This window comes from Portunus trituberculatus, chromosome 38 (genome assembly GCF_017591435.1).
Source record: "Portunus trituberculatus isolate SZX2019 chromosome 38, ASM1759143v1, whole genome shotgun sequence".
In the NCBI taxonomy this organism is placed as follows: Eukaryota; Metazoa; Arthropoda; class Malacostraca; order Decapoda; family Portunidae; genus Portunus; species Portunus trituberculatus.
The window spans coordinates 9,593,276-9,615,132 of NC_059292.1; the positions used below are offsets into that span (position 1 = coordinate 9,593,276).

Sequence of the window (21,857 nt, forward strand, 5' to 3'; positions counted from 1 at the left end):
AGAATGTTGCATAGTTAATGAAGAAAAAGTTCGGGGAGATATCAAGATATTTAAGTTTGTAACCAAGGATGGTAGTATATATATATATATATATATATATATATATATATATATATATATATATATATATATATATATATATATATATATATATATATATATATATATATATATATATATATATATATATATATATATATATATATATATATATATATATATATATATATATATATATATATATATATATATATATATATATATATATATATATATATATATATATATATATATATATATATATATATATATATATATATGAGAAGCTAAAAATGGATGAATGAGTGGGAATGGTGATAGAAGGATGGATGGATATACGAATGGATAGATGAAAGAATAAATAAGAAATGAGTGGTTGGATTAATGAGTAATTGGATTAATGAATGATTGGTTGGATGGAGAGATTGATGAATGGATGAATGTGTGAATAGATGGATAGAGAAGAGTGTGAACGGATAGATGGACAATTTGGTGAAAAGAAAGTTTGATGGATGCGTGAGTGAGTATTTCCAAAACTCTTGAAATATTTCACAAATGCTTCATAAATACCTTTAAAATGTATCTGAGCAGATTCCTGGAGTGGATGTTGGTTGATGAGCGTTAATAATAAAACCCCTGAAATTATATGAAGTTGTATTCAGCGTTGGTTAGGTTCCATATCAACAAGGCTGTGTAATTCTGGTTTTCATACAACAAAATGAATGTGAGATGTTAAGCAGTACAGAGAAGCGGCCGTTTTCAGTGTCGGAAAATTTACGCAGGTTATTACTTCCTACGAGAATGTAATATTGTTTAATATTTGAAATATTTACTTAAGAATATATTAGTTTAATATTATTCATGGGAACGGGTAGTTTGCGGCACATGTATAAACTACGAGTAAATATGTCATCTTAAAGTGATTGTCAAGGACGTCATGAAAAACGTGAAGAATGATGCACCATTCCTTACGCTTTGCAAGATATTTTTTATTTTCTTCACTTTGTTTTAAAATGCACACTGTTTACTGCCATTTCTTTTCTGTTAGCCTGGAATTGAAGTTAAATATGTGGTTAGAATAATCTGTCGGTATTGTTTGTCCTGATGATAAATGATCCACTCATAAAAAAACAAAAAACACACTCGTGAGTTAATATGGCAACAAAAGAAATAAAGCAAATACATGAGGATACGAAGAAACCAGTCACGGAGAGAACTCATATATATATATATATATATATATATATATATATATATATATATATATATATATATATATATATATTTCATTGGTTATGAAGTCTGTACTGCATCTCAGGAGGGTTTCCAAGCTCCATCCTGCAAGAGGTCAACGTGACATCCAGTCTGCCCAGTGTGACCGCAGCTACTCTACCTTGCCTCATTATCCAAACACCTGGCCTAAAGGAATTAGAAAGGAGACTTTGTGCGCTGCTGATCTTAATGGAGGGCGGGACGCTTGCCAGGTAATGCTGCCAACGGGACTGATTAACTGAAGCATTTATTGTCTTTCTGGACGCGGGTCATCTGCGTCGGATGAACCAAGGCAAAGTTTAAGCTTTGACAATAATTTCATTTTCGTTTTGCTCTTTTCTCAGGGTGACTCGGGAAGCACGTGGACGGTTCGTGCTGGCAGGTATCGTATCGCAGGGATACTGCCTACCCTGGATTGTACGTCAACATGCGCCACGCGCCCTACCTCGCCTGGATCAAGAAGGTTGCGTTCACTACATTTTGAGATGACCTTCAAAATGTATTATTGTGACTATATAACTCATTTTATTTTATCTAATTCATAGAATAAAGATACGGAGTAGTACATGCAGTTCAATCTTCTACATTACATTTGCCATTTTTTTTTTTTATACAGGAGAAGCAACTGGCAAAGGACAACAACAATGGAAAAAAAGGCCCATTGGGTTGCCAGTTCCCTTAAAGGTCAAGTGAGTTATGCAAAATTCAGGGACAAATGTCTTGAAAACTCCCTCTTTAAAGAAGTGAAGTCAAAGGAAGATGGGAAAACAGAAGCAGGCAAGAAGTTCCTAAGTTTACCAGAGAAAGGTATAAATGATTGAGAATACTGGGTAACTCTTGCATTAGAGTTGGACAGATTAGGGATGACAGTATGAAGGAAGCCTCGTGCAGCGAGGCCGCAGAAGGGCAGGCATGCAATTAGCAAGATCAGTAATGTCAGATGCCTACATCATAAGTGCAATATGAGAAATATGAAGATACAAGAAATAAAGATATATGGAAGTATGATAGTTCGCCAGTATGCGGTGTGTAGTCGTATCCAGCCATAAAAGAGTTTAGGAAGGGCAGGAAGGTCAACAGGAAACATTTAATGACCCAGGTCAGTTGACCCAGGGCAGCCCGGGCAGATATATATCGCCCAGGTCATGTAAACATCCGGTGGTAGTGTTGTCGTCTTGGATGTTGTTCATACCACACGTGGAGTTCATTTGAGCTTGTACTTGATTGGTGAATGGTACATTCTGAGGGGCGTGTTGTGTGGGTCAAGACACGCCCCATAAGTTCCTGAAGGAAATTGTAGAGGTTTGGGGCAGAGAGAGAGGAGAGAGGAAGCAGAGAGGACAACCGCGGCTCTAAGCGGGCCACCCTCGGCTGCATAGCTGAGGGCGGCGTTTTGTACTTCATATATAACCAGTAAGTGGAGCTTATAAGTTGCAATGCAGTCTTTTGAGGTAAATTAGAATGGAGGAAGAAACATGATAGGAGGTTTAGGTATTATGTGGTATTAGTTTATTATGGTTTATGTGGTTGTACTTTGGTTCATAATGACGTCGTTATATACTTGCGTTTTCATCTATGAGTAAGGGAATTTGTATACGGCTACCTACGTATGTGCATGTGTGTTGCTCTGACGAATAAGTTACATAACATATTTACTAGTGTGTAATTGTGTACGAAGTTAACGTGGTTCCATGTATGGGTACCAAGAGAAAGAGATTACTTGTGGGAAGTCACTTGTGTGGAAATATCAATATTTGTCATTATATTTCGGTGGTGTTACGTTGTCATTTTGTTGAACGGAGTCTGGTAATTATATGTGTATGGTAATATATTTGGTGGTACGTCATGTGGTTGCTTGCATTCATGTACCAAGTAAAGGTCATCCTTATATACGGGTAGCTGGGAAAAAGGGGTAATATTGTACGTACTACGTATGAGATTTACGGATAAATAAAGCACCGTGTTCAGATGTTGTAATACGTTATGAAGATATAGTGGATGATGTTTGAAGTGAAATCCGTTTTGATGCGAGAATATGTACGAGATTAATGTAATTCTTAAGGATGTTTGTAAGAGAAATTGTAATAATTGCAGTGGAGAAGGCAACAGAAAGAGTTGTGATTGTTACTTGTCGGCGCCGTATCGAACACCTTATGTATAGATATTATTTTTGTTAATTAAAGATAGAAAAACCTTTGACTATTTATAGCCAGTAGCTAGACAATTTGTGCAACGTCGTGCAACAGCTCGGATCACGACAGAAAGACAGAAACCGTAAGAGGGCAGTTTTGAAATCAAACACTTGTGCCAGACTTTATCTAAAGCTTTTGATATGTCTAACGTGACAGCAAAAGTTTCACCGAAATCTTTAAAAGAGGATCACCAAGACTCAGTAAGGAACGCCTGAAGATCACCAGTGGAGTGACCTTGATGGAAGCCATGTTGGCGTTCATATAGAAGATTGTGAAGTAACAAATGTTTAAAAATCTTCCTATTGAGAATAGATTAAAAACCCTTCGACAAGCAAGATATTAAAGCTATAGGACAGTAGTTTGAGGGATTAAAAAGGTCATCCTTTTTAGGAACAGACTGAACGAAGGCAAACTTCCAGCAAGAAGGAAAGGTAGAAGTCGATAGACATAGTTGAAAGAGTTTGGCCAGGGAAGGTGTAAACTCGGAAGCACAGTTTTTGAGAACGATAGGAGGGGCCCCATCAGATCCATCAGCCTTCCGAGGGTTTAGGCCACCCAGGGCATGGAAAACATCATTACGAGGAACTTTAATTGTACGTGTGAGATAATCAGAGAGAGGAGGAGAGGGAGGTACAAGCCAAGAATTATCAAAGGTGGAGTTCTTAGCAAAGGTTTGAGAGAAGAGTTCAGCTTTGGAGACAGAAGAGATTGCAATGGTGCCAACAGGAAAAAATAAAGGAGGGAAAGATGAAGAAGTAAAGTTATTGGAGATGTTTTTTGGCCAGATGGTAGAAGTCACGAAGGGAGATGCAGCTTGAAACATTTTGACATTTTCCATTCATGAAAGTGTTTGACAAATTGACTTGGCATGATTCCGGGCATAAGAATAAAGTGCATGAGACTCAGGAAATGGAAGTCTCAAGTACCTTTTGTGGGCAAACTCTCTATCATGTATAGCAAGATAACAACCTGTGTTAAAGCAAGGTTTAGGTTGAGAAAAAGAATGAGGAATGTCCGCCTCCATGCCAGATACTATCATCTCTGTTATGCGTTCAGCACACAGAAATGGGTCTCTGACACGGACACAGTAATGATTCCAAGGAAAGTCATCATAATACCTCTGTACGTCTCCCTAAATGGCAGAGGCAAAACGCCAGAGGCACCTCTGTTTTGGGGTATCCTGAGGAGGAATTGGAGAAATAGGACAAGATACAGAAATGAGATTGTGATCGGAGGAGCCCGACGGAGAAGATAGGGTAACATCATAAGCAAAAGGATTGGAGGTAAGGAAAAGATTAAGAATGTTGAGAGTATCTCCAAGACGGTCAGGAATACGAATAGGGTGTTGCATGAGTTGTTCTAGGTCATGGAAGATAGCAAAGTTGAAGGCTAGTCCACCATGATGGTCAGTGAAGGGAGAGGAAAGCCAAAGCTTGTGGTGAACAGTGAATTTTCCAAGAATGGAGATCTCCGCGAAAGTGTACAGGAACAAAATGTGCTCCATTTTGGAAGTTAAACAGTCAAAGAATTTACTATAGTTATAGGAGTTAGGGGAGAGATGGGCAGCACAGATAGATTTGGTGGTTAAAGCCAGATAGTGAAAAAGTCAGAAGACCTGAGAGCATGGGCACGAGAACAAGTAAGTCTTTGCACACATAGACGCAACTTCCAGTTTTGGAGCGAAAATGAGGGTAGAGAAAGTATAAGGGAACAAAGAAGGGGCTACTGTCAGTTGCCTCAGATAGCTATGTTTCAGTGAGGAAAATAAGATGAGGTTTAGTAGAACAGAAATGGTGTTCTACAGATAGAAAATTAGATATAAGACCGCTAATTTTACAGAAGTTAATGAAAAAAAAAATTGAGGGAGGTGTCAAGATATTTTGGGTCACCACTGGGAGAGCAGTCTGACCTGGGGACATTTCTGGTCCCCTCCCGAGAAGGGGACTCTGAGGCTAGTTTGGAGTCGCCATTTCGAATTCTGAAGTTTAAGTGAAGTGTGTGTGTATGTGTGTGTGTTTCACTGTTTGATCTGCTGCAGTCTCTGACGAGACAGCCAGACATTACCCTACGGAACGAGCTCAGAGCTCATTATTTCCGATCTTTGGATAGGCCTGAGACCAGGCACACACCACACACCGGGACAACAAGGTCACAACTCCTCGATTTACATCCCGTACCTACTCACTGCTAGGTGAACAGGGGCTACACGTGAAAGGAGACACACCCAAATATCTCCACCCGGCCGGGGAATCGAATCCCAGTCCTCTGGCTTGTGAAGCCAGCGCTCTAACCACTGAGCAACCGGCGTGTGTGTGTGTGTGTGTGTGTGTGTGGTAAGTTCATGTAGTTTTGTTTGAAGAAGGAGAGTTGTCTTTAGAGGGCAAGCTGTGATTGCCCCCTTGAATTGTGAGACAGAAAGGGAAACGTTCAGCGAGATCACAACTAGCTTTAATGGAAAGTTTACAGCACCCTTGAACTAGGGCTATTAGACCTCGCTGGGAGTAAATTATTGATTCTGTAGGTGTCTACTACCTCTACAGTATCAGAATAACGCACAGGTGTAGTCCTATTGTCGTCCTTATTATTCTAAGGGCTAGCACAGGATTTATTTACCAGAAGAATGCACAAGATTTGTAATTATTTTTTTGTTTTTACATGGTATAAGAGTCTCAGAAAAGTGAATCTTACTAAATTTCAGTGGTGGGTGTGGGTGTGATAATGTCATTATGGTGGTTGTGCCCATTGATTAAGTGCATGCCTAATTTCAGGTGTTTCTTTTTCTATATTCAGAAGCCTTAGCATATAAACTATCATCCATCGTTCATAATTCAATCTTTTATCGGAAAAGAATTCTGGAATTATTTTCTCCAAAGCAAGTGTGTACATTTCAATGTTATATTTTTTGTAGGCTCTGCTAAACTGCTTGCATATATTGACAAAGTCAATGTATTGTTGGTAAAATTGAGCAGTTTTATCATGAATTCCTGATCTTGATTTTTTTTAACGCTTTGAAATCCTGATGTATTTGTATTATGTTTGAATTTTTTATAAAATTTTTGAAACTCACTTGAGATGGACTTTTGTTTAAATTTTTGACTTGGTCTACAAGTTTCTTCCAATTCTGCTCTGTTTGGAATGTGTTCTATGAATTTCTGAAAAAGATACTTTCAAGAGGTAGAAATAGCAAAATATATATTCGTTTATACCTCTTGACATGCTTTCCTCTTAAAAATCTTGTTATGGATCCAAATGCCAGAACTTCTCTCTGAGAGAATATCTTCAATCCCTGAATCTTGAAGATAATTACATGTCATACAGCTACGCATCTTTATTACTTATTAACTAGTACAGTTATATACAATAATAAAGCCTTATATATAAGAATGATATAATAGAATACCGTAAAGACAATATAAATAACATATTTAGAGAACTATCAAAGCTTGAGGTCTAATGATAATTCCTAAAATCAAGGAGCGTCACTCACCTAACTTCACATAACGCGGGCTGACTAGTGAGTGACGGACAGGGAGGCATAGGAAGCCGTATAGTATAAACATAATTATTGACCTTTAAACTTATTCGACATAATTACTCTATATAGTGGATAAGATAAACTCTTGACATGCAAATGGTGATAACCTTCCATTTGGTATCTCACTTGACCTCACTGCTTGTACACACCACACTCACAGATAGACAGACAGTCCGTAAATTCATATTTAGATTCGTGTAAGACTGTTTCTCAAAATTTGATTTAATGAGTATTTCGCAGATAAGTCACCTAATATTAGCATAAACTATAAAGTGTTATACATTATCTTAGTCCTTATAAAAGAAGGGAACTTTTTTCTTTGTGAGAATTTATTCGTAAGTATTATGGCTTATTAGTAAATCAAGGTTAAACTTAACATTGAGCAAACGAGAAAACCGATTTTTATTTTCTTTTTAGTTTAGTTTTCAGTAAAACTATTGAAGTTCGGTAGAAATGTATATCAATAAAATATATTAGGAATTCTGTTAGCAACCTTATGAAAAAACAAAAAAACAAACAGAAGTTAGGCTTTATATAATGTGGCAAGTACGCAGTAGTCCAGCCGCCATATTCATGACATCACACCCACATACACCACTGGGTTTTTGTAAGTCACTTTTCTGAGACTCTTACATACATTATATAAAAATTGAAATTACTTACAAACCTTTGGAGTAAATAAATCCTGGCTGGCTCTTGGACTATATCCAGTAACATGAGCGAACTTAAGTGTCTTTGTAATCCACAGATTTTATTTGCGTCTCTTGTATCTACATTAATTGCTTCTCTTCTTTCTTTCTCCATCCATTACTTGCCATTCTTCCTGATATGTATAGGAGATTTCGATCAAGTATTTCTAAGGTCGTAAATATAGTGGAGAAAGAATAAGACATGAAGTAGGACGCATTGTTCCGCATTATTGCAACTCAAGAGCTGGTGATGGTCTTGTGTGTGTGTGTGTGTGTGTGTGTGTGTGTGTGTGTGTGTGTGTGTGTGTGTGTGTGTGTGTGTGTGTGTGTGTTGGAGCGCGAACACACGTATGAAAGTTCAATCAGTTTAGTTATGAGAAACAAAGCATAGAATTCCCTCGATGCATGCCACTGCTTTTGTATGTTAATATTGAATCATACAAAGAATATGTACTACGTTAGAACTCTACACTCAGATGAAACTACAGATTAGAATATTCAAAAGAAGGAAGGGAAAAAAACCTTTCTCCACCTGAAGGACGGTTGGCGGAAATGATTTTCTATTTCCGTGAGGGGAAGCACGGGAGAAGTGCAACAGTGAGGGCTAGGAGGCCAGAGTGATAAGATGTTGCTACCGCGTGTCGTGTTGTTGCTGGTGCTGGGGACAGTCCAAGCAGGTGAGTACAAGCAGGTGATTGCCCTGCCACCTTACTCCAAGGCTGCGGTTGTATGTTGAGCGATTATAATATTATTCTTTAAACCACTTTCTGAAGAGGTGATTTTAATGTGCTCGCAATACTGATTTTGTTTACTTAGAAAATCACATCAATATACAACAAAATATTGTTGTAACTTGCTTTGGTTACTTCAGTTACAACATCATATATTCCACACCAGAGCACTATAATATCGTGTGTGTATTAACAGAGGCGCAAAAAATAATATTTCCTGACAAGCTAAGATACTATGAAGGGGAAGTCTGCATCACAAGGACAGGTCATACAAGCACATGTGAGCGATCCTGTCCAAATAAAACAAGCCAAGGTGTTGATAGCTTGTGTGGCTATCAGGACTCCATCTTCCTCTTCTGTTGTGAGAAAAACTTGGGTGAGTGTGCAGCGTAATGAGTGACCATTTTATGATTGGTTTCTCTTCATTTCACTTTAATATCTTATTTTGTTGATGATATTCCTAAAATTTTGCTTTATTAATAATATTTTTTATCATGCAGCATGCAGCGTTATTTGGAAGTTTGACTTACATTTTTGTTTTCCAGATAGCATAATGGACATCTCGCCTCCCGCTCTCAGTTTCCGTAAGTTTAATTAACAGAGGGAGAAGAAGACTTCCTTATTAATTCTGATTACCTTAATTTTATGGTCATGTGAGATCAGGATTAAGTGTTTTTTTTTATCATTCTAGAGTGTGGGATAAGTATCAAAAACAATGAGCCAGGCACCGTGGGGGTTGTACTACGACCTGCACTCCCGCCGGCCCCTACAAGCGCCGCGGGACAAGTTAATCCTTTGGAACTGCCTTTTCCTACTTTTCAAGGCTCCGACAGCGATCTTATTCATGAGGCAGTCGGTGGCGTGAATACGAGAGAGAATGCCTGGCCATGGATGGTAAGTTGGGGGTTTTGATGAAATTAAACAAAGGATCATTAGGCTTATACTATGATTATTAAGAAGTGTTTGATGTTCTGCCGGTAGGCACTTATAGGGACACGGGACCCTCAAGGTATTTCCTGGTTTTGTGCTGGAGTGTTGACCAATGAACAGTGGATCCTCTCGGCCTTGCACTGCTTCCTTAATCAGTGAGTATAAACCAGTAAAGTAAAATACCTCTACAAGACTTACGAAAAAAAAAAAAAAAAAAATCATATTCAGAATATTTGAATATTTATTTCTTAACAAATCGGAAAAAAAGTGAAGTGAATTTCATCACATTATCGTTTTCATGGTAGAAACACCGATGTACTCGTGGTGCGCCTTGGTGAACACGATTACAACAGTTTAAATGAAAGAACACCACATCAAGATTTTGGCGTAGTAGAAACCGTGTTTTACCCAAACTACAGTCACCCTCAAGCCTACCACGACCTGGCACTGCTCAGGCTGGACTCTAAAGTCAGCACACAGGTCAGTTAAGAAATGTTTCAGGTTGTGAAATCAAACAGTATACAGCAATATTAAGTTCAATATCTATAGTTTGATCAAATTACTTCTCACAGAGGTCCATCAGTCCTGTGTGTCTGCCTTGGGGCAAGGAAAGCGACAGGGTGCTCACAGATCAGGTAGTCACGCTTACTGGGTGGGGCGATACCAGGTTTGGTAAGTATTCTGCTCATCTGATATAAAAAAAAAAAGATATAAAGTTAAAGTAAGCATTACAAATTAGGAACTTATCAACTTTTCATTCTTTCAGGTGGACAACCCAGCTCTATCCTACAGGAGGTTAAAGTAACGGTGTTCTCGCCTATCCAGTGTGATCACAGCTACTCTAACTTACCGCAGTATGCCGAAACTTGGCCTCAAGGCATCGGACAGGAGACTGTGTGTGCAGGAGACCCTAACGGAGGACGGGACGCTTGTCAGGTGAGGATGACTAACTTAAACCTGATTCTCTATTCATAATGAGGTTATATATATATATATATATATATATATATATATATATATATATATATATATATATATATATATATAATAATTTTTGCTTTCCTGTACCTCGTTCCTCAGGGTGACTCCGGTGGGCCTATTGTGTCTCAGGACGCCCATGGAAGTTATGTGTTAGCGGGCGTCGTGTCACGAGGCTACGGTTGTGGCCATAAGGATTATCCAGGACTGTACACTAACTTACGCTACCCACCTTACCTTGCTTGGATTAAGAAAGTTGCCTTCATCACTGTCTAAGCGGGATACAGTTCGGAATGGGTCGATGCCTCTTAATGGTGGATTTGTTTCGGGCCTTGGGAACCACAACACTGAACGGATGACTTTCCAAATATCTGACTGCCACCGGACTTTAAACCACTACGTCTGAGTGTTCCACAGTGCCAAGGTGGTCCCACACAAAGTCACTAAAGTAACGAATAGTTTAAAATACTTTCGTATTATGACAAAAATTTCAAATGTATTTGAAAGTGTGTAGTTATCCAGTTCTTCAGAATAAGTGTATTAGAGAGAGAGAGAGAGAGAGAGAGAGAGAGAGAGAGAGAGAGAGAGAGAGAGAGAGAGAGAGAGAGAGAGAGGGCGGCATCTGTGTTTTTTTCGTTCTAGATGTTTAAGTAAGTCATCCAGTCATTAACTATAAAAAAACAAAAATATTTGAATCAGTACTTACTATTTTTCTTTTTTTTATAACAGTGGCAATTAAAGGACATTTTCATTCGTAGATTCATCATTGCTGTTTTCTATTCCACATGTTTTTTTAGTTTCATTTGCAAGAAAAAATAAAATAGACATTCCTTTAAAAAATGTAACCGTGCACGCTTATATGAAATAAATAAAACTTCTACAGCAAAATACCTTTCAAGTCTTAATCTATTGGTTGTTGATGACACACCACACAATCTATTGCCTGTTGATGACACACCACACAACTTTCTGACGAGAATTATACAGGTGTGTGACCATGAGAAATGCATCACTGCCACCTGTACAACGAAGTAACCAGTGAACTTATCATCATCTGATTGTCAACCCTTTCATTAACTTGCCATAAAATTTTTGTCTCTCCATACTATATATGAATTCCGTCCAGCAAGGGGTGATATTTCCTTAAGCGTTAAATTATTCTCCTTACAATTACATCTTCCTTTTCTCAAACTATTAATGAGTGATACTATGTATGTAGTACTGGCTGCATTAACTATACTTTTTCCCAGCAGGAAACACACTTCCCTATAAGCATTTTAGCACAGTGCTTTCTATAAGGCAATGTTGTTCAAGTTATGTGTGCTTCCTTTACTCTAACTCGCATTCGATGATGCCAGAATATGTATGAAATATTGATTGCATTAATTAATCCATTGTTTTCAGCAAGAGACACACATCCCCGAGTGTTTCATAACAAGCGCTGAGGTATTCTGCACCACAATGCTTTTCCTTTTACTTTGACTTAAAAATTATTTATTAAATAGGTGATATTCTTTAGCAAGAGACACTTATTTGTTTAGAAGTGTTACTCCTTTCGTTCCGATAATGCTCTTCAGGAAGGCCACAAGGTTATGGGCAAACGTTTCCCTATTCTGCATGAGGATCGAAACGTATTCATATTTGAAATCCTTTTTCTTTCTTTATTGCAACATTGAACAGACCAGCTGACGTGACAAAAAACAACATGGGAGCCTACCAGTGTACCAAAGGTGAGGAAATAGGAAAATAAAATAAATGGAGGGATACTGCAGAGTAGGAAAATATCAATATTTTATATTACCATATTCTGAGATCTTGTGTAATGTAATGGTTGTTATGTTTGTTTCGTTACTTATGGAACAAATATATCTCGATTTTTTTCCTAAACTCATAAAACGTAAAATTTGAAAAGAGAGAGACAGAGAGAGAGAGAGAGAGAGAGAGAGAGAGAGAGAGAGAGAGAGAGAGAGAGAGAGAGAGAGAGAGAGAGACTGTGTGTGTGTGTGTGTGTGTGTGTTAAAGTGGTGGACATTTCCCCTCCGTCAGGTTACGACGCACTGTGTAAGCATAAACGCAGTAAGAGGATTTTATCAAGAAATATCTCTCACTTAACAATCAAATATACGAGTATGAAACTCAAAACCCGCCACGACGATGACTGACAACATATCACGATTCCCACACAGACTGAAGGAAAATTCTTCAAAGTTCACATCTGTTTAGGATGTGTTGCAGTACCAACCACCAACCATCGGTCTTCTTCAGAGCGTTTATCAAGCATTTCCGGTTAATAACAAAAAACGTATAAACAACTGCAACAGACTAGTCCGGGAATTCAAGCCTCACCGGCTTATAAGGAAAGGAGAAGCAGGCGGCGGCGCACAACACTCTGAGTGATCAACAAATGCGATTGAGATGGATTGTTCATCCCTGTGGTTATTCTGCCTCCTCGTAGCTACCGCAAGTAAGATTTATTTTTGATTTAACATTTTTTTCTTTTTGTTAGATTTCCGTGGTATAAATGAATAAACATTATCGATGTTACTAGTTACACAGTGAACTCTGCTCTATAGTTAAAAAAAAAAAACATGTAAACAGCAAAGGAGTAGGTGAATTCACATTATCTTTGGTTAGTTCACATCATCTTTGGTCAATTCACATTATCTTTGGTCAATTCACATTATCAGAGACAATCTACACTATAGTGACAAAAATATGTATTGTGACCAAAGGTTCACAATGCATATAACTCTCCATATCCACAATCCGCAGGTACACAGAGAATTAGTAGTATGTGTGTTTGTGTGTGTGTGTGTGTGTGTGTGTGTGTGTGTGTGTGTGTGTGTGTGTGTGTGTGTGTGTGTGTGTGTGTGTGTGTGTGGCCTCCTTACTTTTTTACCCATGACTCAGAACGATCTTTCCTTCCACCAGACACCACACCAAACGATAAGGTGATGGACATTTCCCCTCCGTTAGGATACGACGCACTGGGTAAGTATAAGTGGAATAGGAAGATTTATTTCGAGAAATTATCAAATATATGAAACTTAACCTTCTGTCACGACGATGACTGACCACATTATCACGATTCTCACATAGACTGCGGGAAAAGTGCGGTCAAAATCATCGAGACTTTTGGACCTGACTTCAGGATAAGGACGAGCGATGTCTCCTTGAGTCGAAAGAAGCGAAGTAATTCACCCTTTGTGCCAGTGTCAATATCAAAGACGACGCCCGTTGAGCTTTTACCAAATGAAGGAGGTCGTAATAAGCGTGCTATTATTGGTGGAATCATATCGACAAGAAACGCTTGGCCATGGGTGGTAAGTGATCAACGCTAATGATTTTTATCCACACACACACACACACACACACACACACACACACACACACACACACACACCTTTTTTTTCATAAGCTACACAAGATATAGCTGTAATCATTTGATTTTTCAGGCACTAATTGGGGAGCGAGACACAGCTGGTATCAACTGGTTCTGCGGCGGGGCACTAATTAATGAATATTGGGTCCTCACGGCGCTCCACTGCTTCCACAACAAGTAGGAACATTAAGGATCAGAGAAAAAGTATCAGGAAAGAAAAAAAGTAAAGGAAAAACAACAATATTTGCTAAGGAAATAAATCACAGCACTAATTCTATTTAGGAAAAAAAAGTAAAAGTTGCAAAAAGTCAAAGTACTAATTTCATTTGGGAAAAAAAGTAAAAAGATCATTCTTGAAAATAAATAGCAAAAGATGTATATATGGTTAGATTGGCTTGGGTTGAGTTGGGTTGGGTTGGGTTGGGTTGGGTTGGGTTAGATTAGGTTAGGATTGAGATTAGGTTCGGTTGGGTTGGGTTTGGTTTGGGTTAGATTAGGTTAGGTTTGGGTTTGATTAGATTAGGTTCAATTAGGTTACGTACATCATACACGATGCGCACCACGATGTAGGAGAGAGGTGTTAAAATATGTATCGTCGTTTTGGGATCTCCTTTTTCCAACATTTCACCCAATGTCTACTACTTTCTGAATGACAGGTTTTTTTTTAGGGATGATTTAATGTTTCATTGATAGATTAACGACATTTTTTATATTACCAACGGAAGAAACATCCTTGAGAGAATCGTCTTCTCAAGCGTGTTTCTCCCGTTGATAATGTAAACATCTCTTTTTTCCTACTATATATCAGAATGCACTATCTACACTTAACTTCACTATTACAGTGGTGTACGCTTATCTTCAATATTGGAATGGCGAACACTTATCTTCACTATTAGGGTCATAGATACTTATCTTCACTATTAAAATGGCCTCCATTCATCTTCACTATTAATGTGGCGAAGCCGGCACTTATCTTCACTATTAGAGTGAGGAAAAATAGATTATAGCATTCAATATTTTTTGTTACTTTTTTCTTGTTACATTTTTTGTTATTTTTTTCCCCGTTACATTTTTTCCTGACACTTTTTATCGTGAAAACTTTCTTTCCTTCAAGTAGGAACATCACAGCAGTACGAGCGTGCGTGTGGATATTGAGTCACTATAAAAACAAGTTATTATTCTTGAACTAAAATGATCTCCCGTCACTGTTCTCACAGCAAGGCCGAGGTAGTGCGTCTTGGCGAGCACGACTATAACAATAATAATGATGGGGCTGACCACGAGGACATTCCAGTGGCGGATAAGATAGAGTATCCTGATTACATTTACCCACAGGGCTACCACGACCTAGCTCTGCTCAGGCTGGAACGCAAAGTCACACTGCAGGTCAGACTCAAATTTCACTGATCTATCTCTTTCTTGTTTGCATATCTTCTTATCGGTCTATAGTATATGTATATCAATCTGTCTGTTTCTTTGTCTTTTAGTACAAGACGGTCAAGTCAAGAAGACATTCATATAATACTTAGATATCTAGGCCATCAAATCTTATCAGTTGGAAAAAAATAAAAACTTCACTATAGCCTTAAGGTAAGATTCCAAGGAAAAAAAATCATGTCTTTTATCTACACTAGTACGTTCAATTAATTTCATACAACATATACATATCTTTCCCTCGTAGATTGCACTTATAGTAATAATATTTCACCGTGCCCAGAAATAAAACCAGATCAAGATACTTTATACTCTTGAATTACAGTATACAATACCTTTTGTCAAGGTTTTCCTTCTTCCTTAGAGTTTCTTTGTTTGATTTTTTTATATGATTAAAACTGCAATATTCAATTAATCTAAGATTGCTATATTATCATAGAGGAAAATTATATATAGAAACAAAAACAAGGAAATATATATAAAAAAAAGAATAGAATATTGAAATAAACTGGTATTGTATAGTGTCTGATACACAGATATGAGCGCCGGAATACTGCACTTTGTTCCTAGATGTTGTGTAGCTGAATTCAGGTGATCCTGTCAATAGGATCAGATGCGTCTTGCTAATTCTCTGTTAAGTGGAGAGTCAAGAATCATTCTCCTCATGGCGTAATTCATCTTCATCACCTGAGGTAGTGGAGTTTCCATACTCAGTAGCTACAAGGGATATGAGGACTAGGTGAGCAGATCAACCGAGCGAATCAAAGCCACCAGAACACATCGTCGCTACACACAATCCTTACGCTACTCTGTAGTCATCTTTCCCCACAACACTGTAGGACTTGACACTCCAAGTGAAGAGCTGTAAGATTGTACCAAACATTACAATATCAAAGTACACCTTCAGTATGTAAATAGACCTTAAAATACCACAAATGTTATATATATATATATATATATATATATATATATATATATATATATATATATATATATATATGTATGTATGTATGTATGTATGTATGTATGTATGTATGTATGTATGTATGTATGTATGTATGTATGTATGTATATATATATATATATATATATATATATATATATATATATATATATATATATATATATATATATATATATATATATATATATATATATATATATATATATATATATATATATATATATATATATATAGGTAGGTAGGTAACAGTTACTTACAGTAAGGCAAGTCTCGGCGTAGTGACGAGACCTATCCAGCCGGTTAACTTACAATTACAAAATTTTCTAGAGACACTTCCGAATTGCAGCACTTAACACCTTCGAACACTAATAGCTTAATTACGAAATGTACTCACATTCATTAGAAAGGACGAGATAACAAATATAACACAAGGTAATTCACTCAAATATTGCTACACAAACAGATAGTTTAACACACGGAAATTCACTCACACCTCAAATAACACACTTCAGTTCTTTTACCAACCACTCTCTTCACATCGCGGATTGCCTTCCTTCGAAGTTCGCCTAATACGTCAATGATAAAGGTGGTAGCTACATTACATTTTGATAACTCACAAGATTCGACTTCCCAAGGACTAATTACTGGCTTGAAGGAAAAAAAAATGTAAAATTATAAGAATTGAATCATTTGTGGTTTGACAGTAAAATCTATATTCAAAATATGTCTTCTACAGACTATATACAAATAATGCAAATGCTTATGGACGATGAATAACCTGAATGTCAGTGGACGGTTTAGCTGAAAATAATGATAACTTTTGTATTTTCAAACCAGGAATTCATCTTACCGGTGTGTCTTCCTTGGGGAAGCAAGATCGAGGAGAACATCGTGGATAGCAAGGCAACAGTGATGGGTTGGGGCCACACATCGTTAGGTTAGTGGTGTTCTATAAACAACTAAGCATGTTGCATTGGTAACGAACACATACCTGTTTGCACCAATAAGAAAAGATATATGTTGAAATGTGTATTAACATTTTTTCATATAATACGGTGAGTATAACTAAATAAATGATCACAAATGATACGTTGATTACGTGTCCTGCCCCACAGGAGGCTTCCTAAGTCCTACGCTGATGGAGGTGGACGTGCAGGTGTTCCCTACCTCCAGATGCAACAGCAGCTACTTCTCTCTCCCTCATTACCCAGACCACTGGCCACGCGGCATCGGGGAAGAAACACTGTGTGCCGGGGATGTCGAGGGTGGCAAGGACTCCTGCCAGGTGAGCAGCGCTGTCCCGCATTCGTACTTGTCTTATTAGCAATAAGATGTCTTATTGACATTACCAGTGACACATTATCGTAGCAATTTTTTCCAATCCAGCGATGAAAATATGACCTTGGAAAACTGCACGGTTTCTTGAAGACATCTGGTTTAATTCAGGAAGAGAGAGAGAGAGAGAGAGAGAGAGAGAGAGAGAGAGAGAGAGAGAGAGAGAGAGAGAGAGAGAGAGAGAGAGAGAGAGAGAGAGAGAGAATACTAAACATGTGATTAAATGAGAATACTGATTTTCTTCTACAGGGGGACTCTGGCGGACCTCTGGTCACTCGGGACAGCCGGGGGCGCTACGTGGCGGCGGGCGTAGTGTCGCAAGGCTACGGGTGTGGCCACAAGGACTATCTCGGCCTGTACGTCAACCTGCGCCACCCAGCCTACCTTGCTTGGATTAAGAGGGTGGCTTTCGCACCTTAGTGAGAGTATCCCGGAGACAGTGGTGTGGGAGGTTTAGGGAGTCGCGGTAAGCGAAAGAGAACATGTTTCCTTGCTTGAGCATAAATCCTATTCAGGATGTAGTTATTGCACCTTAATATAAAATGGTGAATACCTACGTATAATGAATTACTATACTGAAGACTTTTGCCTTACACATAATGCCGGGAAACTTTTTTCATCAGCATTTAAACAATATGTACTATACATATTTTAATTTGTTTGAAAAGAAAGGAAGTGTATGTGTGTGTGTGTTTGTGTGTGTGTGTGTGTGTGTGTGTGTGTGTGTGTGTGTGTGTGTGTGTGTGTGTGTGTGTGTGTGTGTGTGTGTGTGTGTGTGTGTGTTTTATTCACCACGGTCGTCGGCTGGTCACCCAGCCAGTCTTTCCCCTATGGAAAGAGCTCAGAGCTCGTAGTGACCGATCATCGGGTAAGACTGAGACCACACCACACTCCATACACCGGGAAAGCGAGGCCACAACCCCTCGAGTTACATCCCGTACCTATTTACTGCTAGGTGAACAGGGGCTACACATTAAGAGGCTTGACCATTTGCCTCGCCGTCTCCGGGACTCGAGCCCGCACCCTCTCGATTGTGAGTCGAGCGTGCTAACCACAACACTACGAGCGCGCGCGCGCGCGCGCGCGTGTATGTGTGTGTGTGTGTGTGTGTGTGTGTGTGTGTGTGTGTGTGTGTGTGTGTGTGTGTGTTTCACTGTTTCACTGTTTGATTTGCTGCAGTCTCTGACGAGACAGCCAGACGTTACCCTACGGAACGAGCTCAAAGCTCATTATTTCCGATCTTCGGATAGGCCTGAGACCAGGCACACACCACACACCGGGACAACAAAGTCACAACTCCTCGATTTATAGGGGCTACACGTGAAAGAAGACACACCCAAATATCTCCACCCGGCCGGGGAATCGAATCCCGGTCCTCTGGCTTGTGAAGCCAGTGCTCTAACCACTGAGCTACCGGGCGTTTGTATGTGTGTATGTGTGTGTGTGTGTTTTGTGGAATAGGGGAAGCAGGCCAAGGGTAACAAAAAAAAATCCCAATTGGCTGCTAGTTTCCTAAAAGATTAAGAGAGTTAGCCAAAAATTTGGGACAAATGTCTTGAAACCTCCATCTTTAAAGAGGTCAAATCGTAAGAAGATGGAAATACAGAAGCAGGCAGGGAATTCCAGAATTACTATACAGAGATATGAAAGACTGAAAATATTGGTTAGCTCTTGCAATAGGGAGTTAGACAGAATAAGGGTGAGAGGAAGAAGAAAGCCTTGTGTAGCGAGGCCGTACGAGGAAGGGAAGCATGCAGTTAGCAAGATTAATACAGCAGTTAGCTTGAAAATAACGATAAAAGATAGCAAGGGATGCAACGTTCCGGCGGTGAGAAAGAGGCTGAAGACAGTTAGTCAAGAAAGGGAGAGTTGATGAGACTAAAAGTTTTTTATTCCATCCTATCTAATGAAACTGTGTGAGTGGAACGCCCTAAACATGCGAAGAGTACTCCATACAAGGACGGATAAGGCCCTTGTAAAGAGTAGGCCATGAGACGAGACCCTAAAATGTCCTTAGAAAAGGTAACTAAAAAACTCTTCCTGTTTTTTTTATGAAGATGAACATAGTGAACACATTTCAGCTTGTTACCACAAACAACACTTGCACGTTTTCGAGAAAAATGACTTTATTCAAATTTAATGAAGTCATTGCTAAGGGGCGTGGCTGCATAGCAACCACCCATTTTGCAGTGCATAAAGTTTGTAAAATCACATTATTATATATATATATATATATATATATATATATATATATATATATATATATATATATATATATATATATATATATATATATATATATATATATATATATATATATATATATATATATATATATATATATATATATATATATATATATATATATATATATATATATATATATATATATATATATATATATATATATATATATATATATATATTACCCCGTGGGCCTCTGATTTCGTTCACTAAATACTACGGTATGGCACATCAAAAAGTAAAAGTATATACTATATATGACTAAATAAAAGAATTAACATAAATATATTTATTTTAATATCCTCCGTAGACCGTTTAGTCTAAATAAAGAGTAGACTAGATGTCATGATATGTATCAACAGGTGCGCCCTTTTCTTCCGCGATGAATATATGTATCAGTGAATCATTCTGTCCTGCCACTCGACAGCTCCATCTGGCGAGACAAAGTATTTTCTCAAAGTGGCAGGAACTGACATGGCTTCTGCTGTAGGCCTAGTATATCTTGTTGGTGACAGGCTCAACCAACATCTTAAATTATTCTATGGTTCTCGTAAAGAAATCCTAATACCTCTCCGAGTTATTGACCAAATCTGGGAATAAATGTCCAAAACTCACTAATTCATGTCTTCTAGAATTAATTGCACGCCCCCATATTCGTTGCCGACCCCTACGCCTACGCTTCCTCAGCCACTGCAATACTGTATTTCTGTAAAAGCTAATATGTCTCTACTTCCTGAAAGCTACCTTGGTACTGAAGCATCTGAATATGAATCAGTTGGTTGGAACTATGCAGATTCAAAATGGCTTGATAGATACTATTCTTCATGAATGGAATCAATTCGATTCACTTGGTGTAAATGCACCCTAAAGGATAGACCGAGGATATTCAGTGTAGAAGATGGGGACAGCTGAGTGTCATTGAAGAAGAAGGGATAGTAGTTTGGAAGGTTGTGTCGAATTGATGGATACAAGAATTGAATTTTTGAGGCAATGAACGCTACTAAGTTTTCTTTGCTCCAATCGAACATCTTAGAAAGATCAGAAGTCAGGCGCTCTGTGGCGTCCCTGTGTGATCTGTTGAATTCCTAAAGTGTTGGTTTTCTCTGAAAGGCGTGGAAAAGTGTAGGGTGGTATTATCAGCGTAGGAATGGATAAGCCAAGAAGTTTGGTTAAGAAGATCATCAATGGATAAGAGAAATAGAGTGGGTGACAGTACAGAATCCTCAGAAACACTACTGTTGATATATTTTGGAGAACAGTGGCGGTCTACCACAACAGCAATAGAAGGGTCGGAAAGGAAACTTAAAATAAGATTGCAGAGAGAGAAGAGAAACCACAAAAGGGCAGTTTTGAAATCAAAGCTTTGTGCCAGACTCTACCAAAAGTTTTTAATATGTCTAACACAACACCAAAAATTTTCACCGATATTTCTAAAAAAGAATGACTAAGACACAGTAAGGAAAACAAAATCACCAGTAGAGTGGCCTTGACGGAAGCCATACTGGCGATCAGAGACGAGAGTGTGAAGTGACAGATGTTTAAGAATCTTCCTATTGAAGATAGATTAAAAAACTTTAGACAAGCAAGAGATTAGAGCTATAGGAGGATAGTTTGAAGGATTAGAAGGGAAACCATTTTAAGGAACAGGCTAAATGTAGGCAAACTTCCAACAGGATGGAAAGCTGGAAGTTAATGCGCATAGTTGAGTTTCGCCAGGCAAGGTGTAAGCACAGAAGCACAGTTTTTGAATACGATAGGAGGGACCACATCAGGTCCATAAGCTTTCTGAGGGTTTAGGCCAGAGAGGGAATGGAAAACATCATTACGAAGAATCTTAATTGATGGCATGAAATAGTCACAGGGAGGAGGGGAGGGAGGGACAAGACCAGAATCATATAAGGTAGGGTTATTAGAGAAATAGGACAAGGTACAGACATGAGGTTGTGATCAGAGGAGCCCAACAGAGATGATATAGGGTAACAGCATATGCAGAAGGATTAGAGGTAAGGAAATAAATCAAGAATGTTGGGCAAATCTCCAGGACGTTAGGGATACGATTAGGGTGTGTTGTACCAGTTGCTCTAGGTAATGGAGAATAGCAACGTCGAAGGTTAGTTCACCAGGATGGTCAG

At 38.4% G+C, this 21,857-nt stretch overlaps 2 protein-coding genes across 2 annotated transcripts; both read left to right on the top strand.

Moving 5' to 3' along the window:
* Nucleotides 1-8,309: 8,309 nt before the first annotated feature.
* Nucleotides 8,310-11,257, top strand: LOC123514854 (trypsin-1-like). The gene is made up of 9 exons (XM_045273103.1): nucleotides 8,310-8,404; nucleotides 8,655-8,834; nucleotides 9,004-9,042; nucleotides 9,150-9,352; nucleotides 9,440-9,543; nucleotides 9,694-9,868; nucleotides 9,961-10,060; nucleotides 10,155-10,324; nucleotides 10,469-11,257. The coding sequence occupies exons 1-9, from the start codon at nucleotides 8,353-8,355 to the stop codon at nucleotides 10,640-10,642; spliced, it is 1,197 nt and encodes a 398-aa protein (XP_045129038.1). The 5' UTR covers nucleotides 8,310-8,352; the 3' UTR covers nucleotides 10,643-11,257.
* Nucleotides 11,258-12,740: 1,483 nt separating this feature from the next.
* On the top strand, nucleotides 12,741-18,238 carry LOC123514806 (venom protease-like). Its single transcript, XM_045272997.1, has 8 exons — nucleotides 12,741-12,830; nucleotides 13,298-13,357; nucleotides 13,466-13,689; nucleotides 13,822-13,925; nucleotides 14,966-15,134; nucleotides 16,984-17,083; nucleotides 17,262-17,431; nucleotides 17,731-18,238. The coding sequence occupies exons 1-8, from the start codon at nucleotides 12,782-12,784 to the stop codon at nucleotides 17,899-17,901; spliced, it is 1,047 nt and encodes a 348-aa protein (XP_045128932.1). The 5' UTR covers nucleotides 12,741-12,781; the 3' UTR covers nucleotides 17,902-18,238.
* The last annotated feature ends 3,619 nt before the right edge of the window (nucleotides 18,239-21,857 follow it).

Bases quoted from the DNA above. Each gene is read 5' to 3' on its own strand.
- LOC123514854 (XM_045273103.1), top strand. From the start codon at position 8,353: ATGTTGCTACCGCGTGTCGTGTTGTTGCTGGTGCTGGGGACAGTCCAA. The intron at 9,353-9,439 runs GTAAGTTGGGGG...TTCTGCCGGTAG, and splicing joins AGAATGCCTGGCCATGGATG to GCACTTATAGGGACACGGGA. The intron at 10,325-10,468 runs GTGAGGATGACT...CTCGTTCCTCAG, and splicing joins GAGGACGGGACGCTTGTCAG to GGTGACTCCGGTGGGCCTAT.
- LOC123514806 (XM_045272997.1), top strand. From the start codon at position 12,782: ATGGATTGTTCATCCCTGTGGTTATTCTGCCTCCTCGTAGCTACCGCA. The intron at 13,690-13,821 runs GTAAGTGATCAA...TTGATTTTTCAG, and splicing joins GAAACGCTTGGCCATGGGTG to GCACTAATTGGGGAGCGAGA. The intron at 13,926-14,965 runs GTAGGAACATTA...CTGTTCTCACAG, and splicing joins CTCCACTGCTTCCACAACAA to CAAGGCCGAGGTAGTGCGTC.